At 41.9% G+C, this 12,933-nt stretch overlaps 1 protein-coding gene across 4 annotated transcripts in view; it reads right to left on the bottom strand.

Moving 5' to 3' along the window:
• Positions 1-12,933, bottom strand: part of taf2 (TAF2 RNA polymerase II, TATA box binding protein (TBP)-associated factor) — a 152,615-nt gene that overhangs the window by 34,699 nt on the left and 104,983 nt on the right. For all 4 annotated transcript variants that reach the window (XM_068032198.1, XM_068032200.1, XM_068032199.1 and 1 more), the window contains one exon: positions 10,963-11,032. In XM_068032198.1, coding sequence (XP_067888299.1) covers positions 10,963-11,032 — 70 coding nt within the window. The remainder of the gene's footprint in view (positions 1-10,962; positions 11,033-12,933) is intronic.

Below are 12,933 nucleotides of genomic sequence, written 5' to 3' on the forward strand. Positions count from 1 at the left end.
ATCCCACTTCACTGTGATCTTGGGCCTTATTCTAATGTTCTTCAGCTCTTATTTACCTTGGGGGAGGAAGGAGTTCATGAGCCAAGGATGTTGATAACAACCATGGTACCCAAGCATTCATCTGTCTAATTTTCTTAGCCCTTCAACAAATAGTGGCAATAGCAACTGATGCTAAATAACAGTATCATGACTATCAGTTGCAGGTATAATTCTGGACTCTCAGACCAAATACATGTTGTCATGAACGTGTTTCTATCGTTAATATTTTTTGAGGACTAATCTGTAAAAGACAATACCTGAGGTCGTCACTGGAAGGACACTTGAGACTTAGTTTAAAAACAAACACTTACTGGAAGTCACATGTCTTAAGTTAAGTAAACAGCGGGAGCCTTGATGACTACTGGAGTTGTTTACAGAGAACTGACATGTCTAGATTTATGGTGGTCAGGAGTTGGTTGTGTTTTTGAACTGTTTGAATGGACAGTTGGGGGTAAGGCTCTGGTGGGATCCGAAATCCACAAACAAATACCAGTGCTGAGACTTGCTGAAGTTAAGGCTGATTAAGATTTTTACAGTGAATTTAGCCATACATATTGAAAACCAAAATGGCTTTGGCAGTCTCTTTCTGGAGGAGGAGGATTTATCCCAGAGTGATTTGCAAAACTTGAACAAGGCTAGGCTAAAAGAATTGGCAGAAAACTTGGAATTAGTTAAAACCAGGGACTAAAAAAGCAAACATAATTGAGGTAATAGCACAGCATTTGAAATTGGAAGGAAAAGGCAAATTCAGTTGAATTGGCTACAATTCTGTTGCAGATGAAGCAGCTTGAAGAGGAAAAAGAAATTAGTAAACTTGAACTTGAAAGAGAAGCACTTCAGAGAGAAGAAAAGGAAAGGGCAAGAGAAAGAGAAAGGAAAAAGAACATTTTGGAAGCTGGAACTAGAACAGCAAAGGGAAAGAGAAAAGAAAAAAAGAGAGGCAGGAGAGAGAAAAGGAGCGAGAAATGGCATTCCAATTAAAAGGACTGGAACTAAAACAAAAGGATGGCCTTGACTCCAGGGAAAGTTCTGATGTGCAAGAATCTGACTCCAACCTAGGACCCAGTGGGGAGCTGTTTAAATTTGTGCAAGCCCTTCCGAAGTTTGAGGAAAGAGACATAGAGGCATTTTTCATTTCTTTCGAAAGATGAGGTGGCTGAAAGAAAACTGGGACACTGCTCATGCAAAAGCAGGTTGATAGGCAGAGCTCATGAAGTTTATGCCATGCTTTCTGAGCAGGCTTCTGCGAATTATGAAATGGCAAAAAAGGCTACTCTCGCTGCTGATCAAGCTTACAGGCAGAAATTTCGGAACCTCTGGAAACGGCCTGGGCAAACTTGCACAGAATTTGACAGGGTAAAGCAAATTAACTTTGATTGTTGGATGTGGCCACTGAGGGTAGAGGCCACGTATGAGACCCTTAGGGAATTAATTCCCCTATGAGACCCTTAGGGAAATAATTCTCCTGAAAGAATTTAAAAATTCACTCCCTCTGGTAGTAAAAACCCATGTAGAGTACCAGAAGATTTCAAAAGCCAGACAGGCAGCTGAGATTGCTGATGATTATGAGCTTGTGCACAAGACCAAAACCTTTTTCCGTCACCCCCAACAAAGCCGAGAAGGATAGAAGATGGGAGGGTGAAAGGAAAGCAAGTGGCCAGGGACGAGAAGGGACATCTAGAAATGCCCCAGGATCTCCTCCTCAGGCCGGAAAGAAAGATGCCGAGGGTGGAATTGAGGTCCGAAAGCCTAAGTGTTTCCATTGCCACAAGGTGGGACACCATACTAGAAGTTGCAGGGTAAACCCATGGAACTTATGGGGGTACACAAGGCCAAAGTACTTTCTGATTGAAAGTACGACAATTCAAGCTGTAGCTCTGACTGCAGCTGTAAGGTCAAGTACAAAAACCGCTGTGAGTGTGGGGAAGGTGAACAAGATACCCGAGAGCTACAGGGAATTCTTGTCAAAAGGAAAAGTAGCTCCCTGTCCCTCAAGTGAGGCAGGTAAAACTATAGTTATACTTAGGGATACAGGAGCCACACAAACTCTTTTGCTGGGGAAAGGCATGACTTTTCCACCAGAGAGCCCACTGAATACCAAGGTTTTAGTGAATGGTATCGGCAGGGAATATATACCCGTACCTTTGTATCGGGTGCACCTGAAGTATGACCTAATTTCTGGAATGGTAACCGTGTAGGAGTTGTCCATAGTTTGCCTGAAGATGGAGTTAACCTACTCCTGGGGAATGATTTGGCCAGGGCGAGGGTAGTAGCTTCTCCAGCAATCACTGAAAGACCAAGTGAAGTCAAGGAGACAGAGCAGTTGCAGGAAAACGTTCCTTCATGTGTAGTGACTCGAGCAAATGGCTAAACAAGTTCCATTGTCAGAGGTCAAACTGGCACCACGGACAGATATTCGGCTATCTGAAACCTTCTTTGGGGATTTGGATAATCCAAAGGAAATGTTCAGTAAGTCTTCTCTGATCAAGGCTCAGCAAGCTGATCCAGAGTTAAATAAAGTGGTCATAATTGGCTCTAACTGAAGCTGGGGCAAAGGGAGTTCCGGAAGGCTACCATATTAAAAATCGGATTCTGATGAGGAAGTGGAGACCTCCTCACAGACCTGTGGACAAGGAATGGACGGTTGTTCACCAGATAGTGGTACCATCAAAGTATCGCCAGGAAATATTAAGGATAGCCCATGAAATTCCAACGGCGGGGCACGTAGGGATCCGGAAGACCCAATCATGTATAAGTCGACATTTGTACTGGCCAGGTCTTTACAAGGACGTGATACAGTTTTGTAAAATGTGCCAGATTATGGGAAAACCGCAACCTACCATAAAACCGGCACCCCTAATTCCCATTCCAGTTTTTGGGGAACCATTTAATATGTTGGTAGACTGTGTGGGACCTTTACCGAAAATAAGTGGGACATCAAAATATACTCATTATTATGGATATGGCTACATGCTTCCCAGAGGCCATTCCCTTCAGAACAATTTCTGCTAAGGTAGTGGTAGAGAAGATAACCCAGTTCTTCACTCATGTTACGACCAGGTGAGAAATGCGTCTAGGGGTCTTTTGCTGTCTTTACCTGGTCTTAGTGTAACAGGGTTTAATTATAAACACACTGTTTTGAGCTCCCCTTTTTGTGAATCCTTGTTCACAACGTTCCAATTATAAGACAAAGAAACCAATTCACACAGGCTGAGGTTTAAAGAAAAATGAAATTTTATTAAATTTAAACTCTAATATGGTTCACGCCTATGGATATACGACACGGCCACGCTAGCATACACACGCGATATACACATGCAGATAGGAACAGAAAAGAAGAGAAAAATATAGTATAGAGGTTTGAGGCAATATCTTGTTATGGTGCTTCGAGCTCACTGTAGTCCTTTTGTAAGTAGTCTTGCTTTGCGGTGGGGCCCAGTAGTCTTCTTAAAACCTTGTTCACGTAGAAAACTTTTCTCTGACTTTCACCTGTTTTCACAAGATTCAGTTCCGTGGGAAGGAGATGGAAGCAGGTAGACAGGAGAGCAGGAGAGGCTGTAATTCTTGCTTCAGTTCCAGGAGAGATCTTTACTCCATGAGCACAAGGCTTTGTCTGAGTTCAAATCCTAATCCATATGGATTACCGAGTGAGATCCAGTTGGATCAAAGTTCCAATTTTATGTCTCAAATTTTTCAGGAAGTTATGGGTAGTCTGGGTATAATGCAGTTACAGTCCTCAGCATACTACCCACAGACACAAGGAGCTTTAGAACGGTACTATCAGACCCTCAAAACGATGATCAGGGCATACTGTCATGAATATCCCCATGATTGGGACAAAAGGTTGGAATTTCCTTGGTTTGCCACCAGAGGATTCACCTAATGAGTCCACCAGGTTTAGTCCTTTTGAATTAGTTTATGGACATAAGGTAAGACGTCCTCTAAAAATAATCAAAGAAAGGTTTTTGGAACAAAGGGACAAATCTTCCATTTTAGATATGCATCCGTGTTCCGGGAGTGGCTCACAAGAGCCTATAAAGTGGTTCAGGAACACTTTAAAGCTTCCCAAACTACCATGAGGACATGGGCAGACAAGCATGCCAAGACCCAAACATTTCAACCAGGAGATGATGTGTTAGTATTACTGTCTTTACAGGGTGAAGTGCTGAAAGCATGGTTCAGTAGTACATATAGAGTAGTCAAAAGAAATGGTAAAGTAAGTTATTTGATTGACACCCCAATTCACCAGAAAAAGAATCAGCTGTGTCTCATCAATATTTTGAAACAATATATAAATTGCCCCTAGTATAGGTAGGTGGTAGGGAAATATAGGGACAGGTATGGATGTGGTAGGAATATGGGATTAGTGTAGGATTGGTATAAATGGGTGGTTGATGGTCGGCACAGACTTGGTGGCCGAAGGGCCTGTTTCAGTGCTGTATCTCTAAATAAATAAATCAATCACTGCCGGGAGGAGGATAAGCAAGCACAGGCATGTCAGGTAGTAAGGGCAATGAAGGACAAAAGGTACAGTGTGGATGAGGCAGAAGGAGGCCTTGATAATTCCCAAATTGAGCCTCATACTATCCGGTTAGCTAACACTGAATTGTTAGGGAGATTATACATTATGCTTTCATATTTAGATACAGAACAATGAGGAGACCTAACAAGGCTACTCACAACATTTAAAGGAATCTGTAGGGCTAAACAGGATGTACAATCTTAGCCATACATGACGTGGATGTAGGAGAATCCTTTCCTATAAAACAGCATCCTTATGGCTTAGGTCCAGAAAAACAGGCCCAGGTGAAAGCAGAAATCCAATACTTGCTGGAAAACCTACTAATTGAACCCAGTCAAAGCAGCTAGAGTTCCTCAGTCATGTTAGTGACTAAGCCTGACAGTTCAACTAGATTTTGCATGGACTACAGAAAGGTTAATGCAGTAACAAAGGCAGACTCCTACCCAATTCCTTGCTTGGAAGACTGCATTGACAGTTCTTACCAAAACAAATTTGTTAAAGGGATACTGAAAGGTTCCTTTAACAGCCCGAGCTCAAGAGATATCGGCCTTTGTCACACCAGATGGTCTTTTCCAATGCCGAGTGATGCCATTCGGGCTAAAAAATGCTGCAGCAACTTTTCAGAGACTATTGAACCAAGTGGCAGCCAGTGTTCCTAACTGTGTGGTTTACCTTGATGATGTGTTGGTATACAGTGACACTTGGAAGGACCACTTGGGACAATTAAAAGCTGTTTCAAAAATTATAGTTGGCTGATTTGGTGAAAACCTTGCCAAAAGTGAATTTGCAAAAGCGTGGGTAACCTACCTAGGGCCTATAGTAGGGCAAGGACAAGTGTTGCTAAGAACAGCAAAAGTACAAGCACTGGTGGGGTTCCCTGCTCCCAAGACTAAACGAGAACTCATTAGGTTTTTGGGGATATGTGGTTTCTACTGCAACTTTGTACCAAATTTCAGTACTATAACTGCTCCACTGACAGATTTGCTACAAAAAGAAAAGGCAAGGTAGCATGGTCAGGGGAGTGCTGAACATCTTTAGAGAGGCTGAAAGCAATTTTGATCAATGAATCAGTGTTGACTGCCCCAAATTTCACTAAACCCTTCAAGGTAGCAATTGATGCTAGTGACCTGGGGGTAGGTGCAGTCCTGTTACAAGATGATGCATCAGGCATAGGAAGGCCAGTGAATATTTTTCCTAAACACGAAATAAACACCAAAAGAGATACTCTACAGTGGAAAAAGAAACCCTGGGCTTTCTACTAGCTCTTAAACATTTTGAAGTATATGTCTGCCACGGCTGCAGAAAGACACTGGTACATAGAGATCATAACCCCTTAGCCTTTGTGGAAAAATTCAAAACCCAAAATGCCAGACTATTGCAATAGAGTTTACTATTGCAGTCCTAACACTTATTGATTATCCACATTGCGGGGAAAAACACAATGTAATTGCTAATGCTTTGTCTAGAATTTAACTTTGCTTCGAGTTACCATGGGCCTCAACAGAGAATCCTCCTCACTTATTCTGCCCTGTTTTTATCATGGGCCTCAAGTGGACTTTGGAAGATGACAGAATACTACACTAGACCTTTTATTAGATAATAATAGAAGATATGAATAGTAGCAATGACGCAATACAGACTTTACAAGTTATTAAACTTTTCCGTTACTGCTCACAGAAGCTATCTGGCCTGGCTATCAGACTCTAAAGGCTTCAGTCTAATTCCCCAAACTGAATTGGCAGAGTAAGGAATATTGTTGAGAAAGTGACCGAGATCAAACCAAATTAAACAACAGCCTTTTCAATTAAAAAAAAAGTTGTCATACATATATTTGAACAAATTCTTGAAGATGCTTACATTTGAATCAAAAGGCTTGGCTCCTTGCTTGGAAACTGACTGAGGCAAAATGACTAAAATCGATCACATTTGTATTAAAATAGCATATTTTCCAAAGAGTTAAGCTGCTGTTTCATCACCCTCTCGGACACCAGAGACAAAATGACTAAAATCGATCACATTTGTATTAAAATAGCATATTTTCCAAAGAGTTAAGCTGCTGTTTCATCACCCTCTCGGACACCAGAGACAAAATGGCTAAAATCATTGGTATTGAAGTAAAATAGCTTTTTTTTGAGTGAAGCTAATTTTTAACACCTAATGTTAAAAAGCCAAAGCTATGTCAGAACTTAAACAAAAATGCTTTGGTATCTGGGTATCACACACTCTTTCTCCCTGTTGCACAGCGACAGTGTCCTTCCCTTTTTGTTCTCACTGTCTGAACTGGTGATTCATTCTCCCTGTCCTCATTTGCTACTCTCATCCACTCCTGCCTTTTTAAAATCTCTCTCTCCCTTCGTAAGCATTTCAGGGAGCAGGAGTGATCAATCACAAGCCAGCACTTTGAGGAGTGGAAGGGATCCACCAAAGAAATCACCAGGATCAGGAAGTCACAGGCTGTTGTCAGGACCAACTCCCAGGGACCAGGAGTGGATAACAGAGCTTCAAAAGAGTAAAAACGAAGCTAAAAAAAGTAAGAAAACACCAAAAAGAGAATTTCAAAATGTGACAGCGCAGCAAAGAATGGTCCTTAAAAGATTAGAACACAAAAAACAGCAGAAACTGCAGTGATAAAAGCAAAAGCTGGAAATCTGAAATAAAAACAGAAAGTGCTGGAAATACTCAGCAGGTCAGACAGCATCTGTGGAGAGAGAAGCTGCCTGACCTGCTGAGTATTTCCGGCACTTTCTATTTTTACATCAGACACTGCTGAGAATTCGGCTTCAAATAAAAACCGCAGGGAGTAAAAATAAACCACAAAGTAAAGAAATAGAACCGCTAACTTATCTGAGCCCCCTCTTCCTCCATATCTGAAGCCCATGGGATTAAAAGGGCAGTTTCACCAAGGGACATAAAGCACATAATGGAGAACAATTGTTTTCAGACTGGAGGGAAGTGTGCAGTAGTGTCCCTCATGGGTTGGTGTTGGCTCTGCTCTTTTTGATATATATTAATGACCTGAACTTGGGTATATAGGGCATAATTTCAAAGTTTGCTGATTACATGAAACTCAGAAATTTGAGGACAGTAGCAAATTTCAAGAGGGCATAGATAGATTAGTGAAATGGGCAGAACATGGCAGATGAAATTTAATAGAAATGTGAAGCGATTCATTTTGGTTGCAGGAATGAGGAAAGGCAATATAAACTAAATGGTACAATTTTAAAGGAGATGCAGGAACAGATAAACCTGAGTTATATGTACACAAGTATATGAAGGTGGCAGGACAAGTTGAGGGGACTGTTAAAAGGCATACAAGTCCTTGGCTTTATAAATAAAGGCAGAGAGTACAAAAACAAGGAAGCTATGCGAAAACACGGGTAAGGCCTCAGCTGGAGTGCTGTGTTCAATTCTGGACACCGCACTTTAGGATGGGTGGATGTGCAGAAGATATTTACTAGAATGGTACCAGGGACTTCAGCTATCTGGAGAAATGGGAGAATTCGAGATTGTTCTCTTGGAGTACAGATTAAGTAGAGATTTGATAGAGGTCTTCAACATCATGAAAAGTTTTGATAGAGTAAATAAGGATAAACTGTTGCTGGTGGAAAAAGGGTTGGTAACCAGAGGACACAATGAAGTAGAATGAGGAAAGATTTATACAGCGGGTTATGACTCTGGAATGCACTGCCTGAAAGGAGGGGGGAAAACAGATTCAGTTATAGCTTTCAAAAGAGAATTGGATAAAGAGAAAAAAATGCAGGGCTATGGGGAAAGAGCAGAGGAATTGGAGTAATTAGGATAGTGCTTTCAAAAAGCTAGCACAGGGTTGAATACCCACCCTCTATGCTGTATCATTCTATGATCTGATCAAAGCTGCTGCTGGAGTTAATCCACAATTGAATAGCTCCACGGTGCCACCTAGCATCGAGACTCAGCTTGGAAAACTGAATCACAGCTCAACATAATAAATGAGAAAATTGAAGCATTTCATAAAATAATGTGGTGGAAATGCTTGTCTATGAACAAAACATTCTAAAACCCATTTGAAAAAACTTTCATCAGCTTTCAATAAAAACAGAAAATGCTAGAAATACTCAGCAGGTCTGGCAGCATCTGTGGAGAGAAAAAAAAAGTTCTGTTTCAGGTCGATGACCTTTCATCAGAACTGGGAAAAGTTAAGAGATATAATGGGTTGTAAGCAAGTGAAGGGGGGGGGGGTGGAGAAGAGGGTAGGAAAAAGAATTAAAATGAAAGGTCTGTGATAGAGTGAAGTGCAGGTGAGATTAAACGACAAAAGGGTTGATGGTGAAAAGCCAAAGGGAGTGGTAATGGGACAAGTAAAGAAACAAAAGATAAGTCTACAGGAAGTGTGAATAGCAGAATCATGAACAGCTGCCATCTGAAAGCAAAAAAGAGTAAAGCAAGGAGGAAAGAAAGCAAGAAAGGTCAAAATCAACAAAGGAAAATGAAACAAAATGGGGTCAGAGGTTACAATCTGAAATTGTTGAACTCAATGTTGGATCCAGAAGGCTGTAAGTGCCTAATCGAAAGATGAGGTGCTGTTCCTTGAGCTGACACTGAGTTTCATTGGAACAATTCAACATGCTGAGGTCAGACAGGTCAGAGTAGGAGTGGGGTAGAGAATTAAAATGACAGGGGACCAGAAGCTCAGGGTCACCCTTGCAGACTGAAGAGAAGTGTTCTGCAAAGCAGTTAACCAATCTGCATTTGTTCTCCCTAATGTAGAGGAGACCGTGATGCGAGCAATTTACCTGCGTTTCTTTCAATTCAGTATACTGTATTCACTGCTCAGGATGCAGACTCCTCTACATTAGTTTTTTTTTTATTCATACATGGGATGTGGGCATCGCTGGCCAGGCCAGCATTTATTGCCCATCCCTAATTGCCCTTGAGAAGGTGGTGGTGAGCTGCCTTCTTGAACCGCTGCAGTCCATGTGAGGTAGGTACACCCACAATGCTGTTAGGGAGTTCCAGGATTTTGACCCAGCGACAGTGAATGAACGGCGATATAGTTCCAAGTCAGGATGGTGGGTGACATGGAGGGGAACTTGCAGGTGGTGGTGTTCCCATGCATTTGTTGCCCTTGTCCTTGTAGTTGGTGGGGGCTGCAGGTTTGGAAGGTGCTGTCTAAGGAGCTTGGTGCATTGCTGCAGTGCATTGTGTAGATGGTGCACACTGCTGCTACTGTGCGTCGGTGGTGGAGGGAGTGAATGTTTGTAGACGGGGTGCCAATCAAGGGGTTGCTTTGTCCTGGATGGAGTCGAGCTTCTTGAGTGCTGATGGAGCTGCATCCATGAAGGCAAGTGGAGCGTATTCCATCACACTCCTGACTTGTGTCTTGTAGATGGTGGACAGACTTTGGGAGTCAGGAGGTGGGTTACTTGCCGCAGGATTCCTAGCCTCTGACCTGCTCTTGTAGCCACGGTATTTATATGGCTACTCCAGTTCAGTTTCTGGTCAATGGTAGCCCCTAGGATGTTGATAGTGGGGGATCCAGCAATGGTAATGCCATTGAATGTCAAGGGGAGATGGTTAGATTCTCTCTTGTGGGAGATGGTCATTGCCTGGCACTTGTGTGGCGCGAATGTTACTTGCCACTTATCAGCCCAAGCATGGATATTGTCCAAGTCTTGCTGCATTTCTACACGGACTGCTTCAGTATCGGAGGAGTCACAAATGGTGATGAACATTGTGCAATCAGCGAACATCCCCACTTATGACCTTATGATTGAAGGAAGGTCATTGATGAAGCAGCTGAAGATGGTTGGGCCTAGGACACTACCCTGAGGAACTCCTGCAGTGATGTTCTGGAGCTCAGATGATTGACCTCCAATAAGCACAACCATCTTCCTTTGCGCTAGGTATCCCTGTGATTGTCTATAATTAAGCAATCAGATCAGGATACCCATTAACTGTTACATATCCTTGGCTCCCAAGTCCCACACTTTTGTTATTCTCTCCTGGTTCAAACCTGACCTATTTGCTGCTAGCTTCCAAGCTTACACCCTCGCATGTAAACTCCATTCCTGCCGCTTTGTCTTCCAATTTGACCCCAACTCAATAAAGATAAATGCAATCCTGCACAAGGAACAACTGCAAAATGATAATTGCATTAAATATAAAAGTAAACTGAAGATTACAAAAGTAAACTAGGGATTAGGGAGAAAATTTAATAAACTAAGTAAATAAGTACAATTTAGGGGATAACAATTTTTTCAAATACTGTTAATATTTCAAAATGTTGTTGAATAGTTTCAGCCACAAACAATTCAAAAGGACATTAGGATACTGAAATTTTAAAGAAAACGCATTTGACCTAGTTTACCCTCAATAGACCATAAAGATGCGGACTTATCTAGGATTGGCGTGGCAACACTCACCTTATGTAGGGGACAGCATCATTCTGAACAAGATCCAGCAACCACTGCAATTCTTCAGTGCTCCTGTCCACTGAGGGGAAAAAGTTGGTTAAGAAATAAAATGAGGGACAGAACAAATCTAAACATTCACATTTAATGAAACTCAGATGAGAGTAAGATTTAACATCTGTTGTTTTAAAGGTTTGCAAAAGATTTCTGTAAGCTGCCATGATTTTACTAAGAATTAAAAAAAAAACAGAAGTTGGCGAAAAAATGGTGTCAAAAAAATTGCAGTCAAGAGAAAGCCACACCTTTATAAAACTGCAACTTCATACCATGTCTCGGCTTGTAATTTAGGCACTTGTCACCTTTCATATTGCTTCATGCTTTTTTAAACTCTATACAGATTCGCTGGGAAACAGTTTAAACTATTACATCACTACTTCATGAAAGTATCTTTTTGAAAAAATAATTTTACCTCTTTTTTTGTTGAAATTAAATTCTTGTGGTACTTGTGCTTATTGCAATATGGCAACTTGCGTGAATTTTAAATAGTGCACCTGTCACAGATTTCCATGATTGTTGCCTTTTTTACTTTATAGAAATGCTTGACACTGCTATTTTAAGGAAGGGCTTCTCTTCTCGTGCAAATAACAACCAATTTTCCTACATACAAGTCCTTCAAACTGAAACAACTCCTACTAATCCTCATAGGATTCAATCCTGCCATGAGTTAAATGTCCATATCAGCTGTACCTATAGGTGTTCTGACACAGTTAATGGGAGCACCTGACTGGTTCCCACATCATTTATTTATTTATTTAGATATACAGCACTGAAACAGGCCCTTCGGCCCACCGAGTCTGTGCCGACCAACAACCACCCATTTATACTAATCCTACATTAACCCCATATTCTTTACCACATCCCCACCATTCTCCTACAACCTACCTACACTAGGGGCAATTTACAATAGCCAATTTACCTATCCACCTGCAAGTCTTTGGCTGTGGGAGAAAACTGGAGCACCCGGCAGAAACCCACGCGGTCACAGGGAGAACTTGCAAACTCTGCACAGGCAGTACCCAGAATTGAACCCAGGTCGCTGGAGCTGTGAGGCTGCAATGCTAACCACTGCACCACCTGTGGTGGCATAATTAAAAATCAGGGAATGCACAAGAGGACAGTATTGGAGAAGCACTGATATCTCGGAAGGTTATAGGGCTGGAGGTAGTTACAGAAATAGGGAGGGGCAAGACTATGGAGGAATTTGAAAACAAGGCCAAGAACTTTAAAATTGAAGCACTGCTCAACTGAGTGTCAATGTAATACGGCAAGCACAGGGGTGATGGGTGAATGGGACATGGTGAAAGTTAGGATACAGGCAGCAGAGCTTAAGTTTCTAAAGGGTGGAAGATGGGAGTCTGACCAGGCATGTGTTGGAATTGTCAAGTCTAAAGGTAACAAAGGCATGGATGAGGGGCAGAGTTGGGCGATTGATAGAGATGGAAGAAGGTGGTCTTAATGATGGTGTGGTCAGAAGCTCATCGCTGGGTCAGACATTCAAATGATCACTCTGGTGTCCTGCCCAATACAGATCAAATCAAAATCTGTGCGCCTGTCCTGATACCAGTCATTTTTACTAGTTCCATTTCATCACCCATTCCAGCTCAACTGTATCAATACCCATTGTTGTTTGTGTCTCACAGGGTTCCCTGAACTATACCATTAACTTATCAATCTTGATATCCATGAGTTCAGCCGCGTTAAACCAGAACATCCTGGGCCTCAAGAGAATACCTCTCTCCCACCACCACCCTGAAACCCCTTCCCTCTATCAACAACGTGCAAGAATCTGTATTGTAGCTGAATAACAATGGCAGTGTTATACTGCCAGAAGCCATTGCCAATTGATTGCGAAACAGTGTGGATGAGACTAATTTAACAACTTTGTTCTCACTAAAGAGCGATTTACAGAAAGATGGTAGTAGC

The sequence above is a fragment of the Heterodontus francisci genome, chromosome 5 (genome assembly GCF_036365525.1).
Source record: "Heterodontus francisci isolate sHetFra1 chromosome 5, sHetFra1.hap1, whole genome shotgun sequence".
In the NCBI taxonomy this organism is placed as follows: Eukaryota; Metazoa; Chordata; class Chondrichthyes; order Heterodontiformes; family Heterodontidae; genus Heterodontus; species Heterodontus francisci.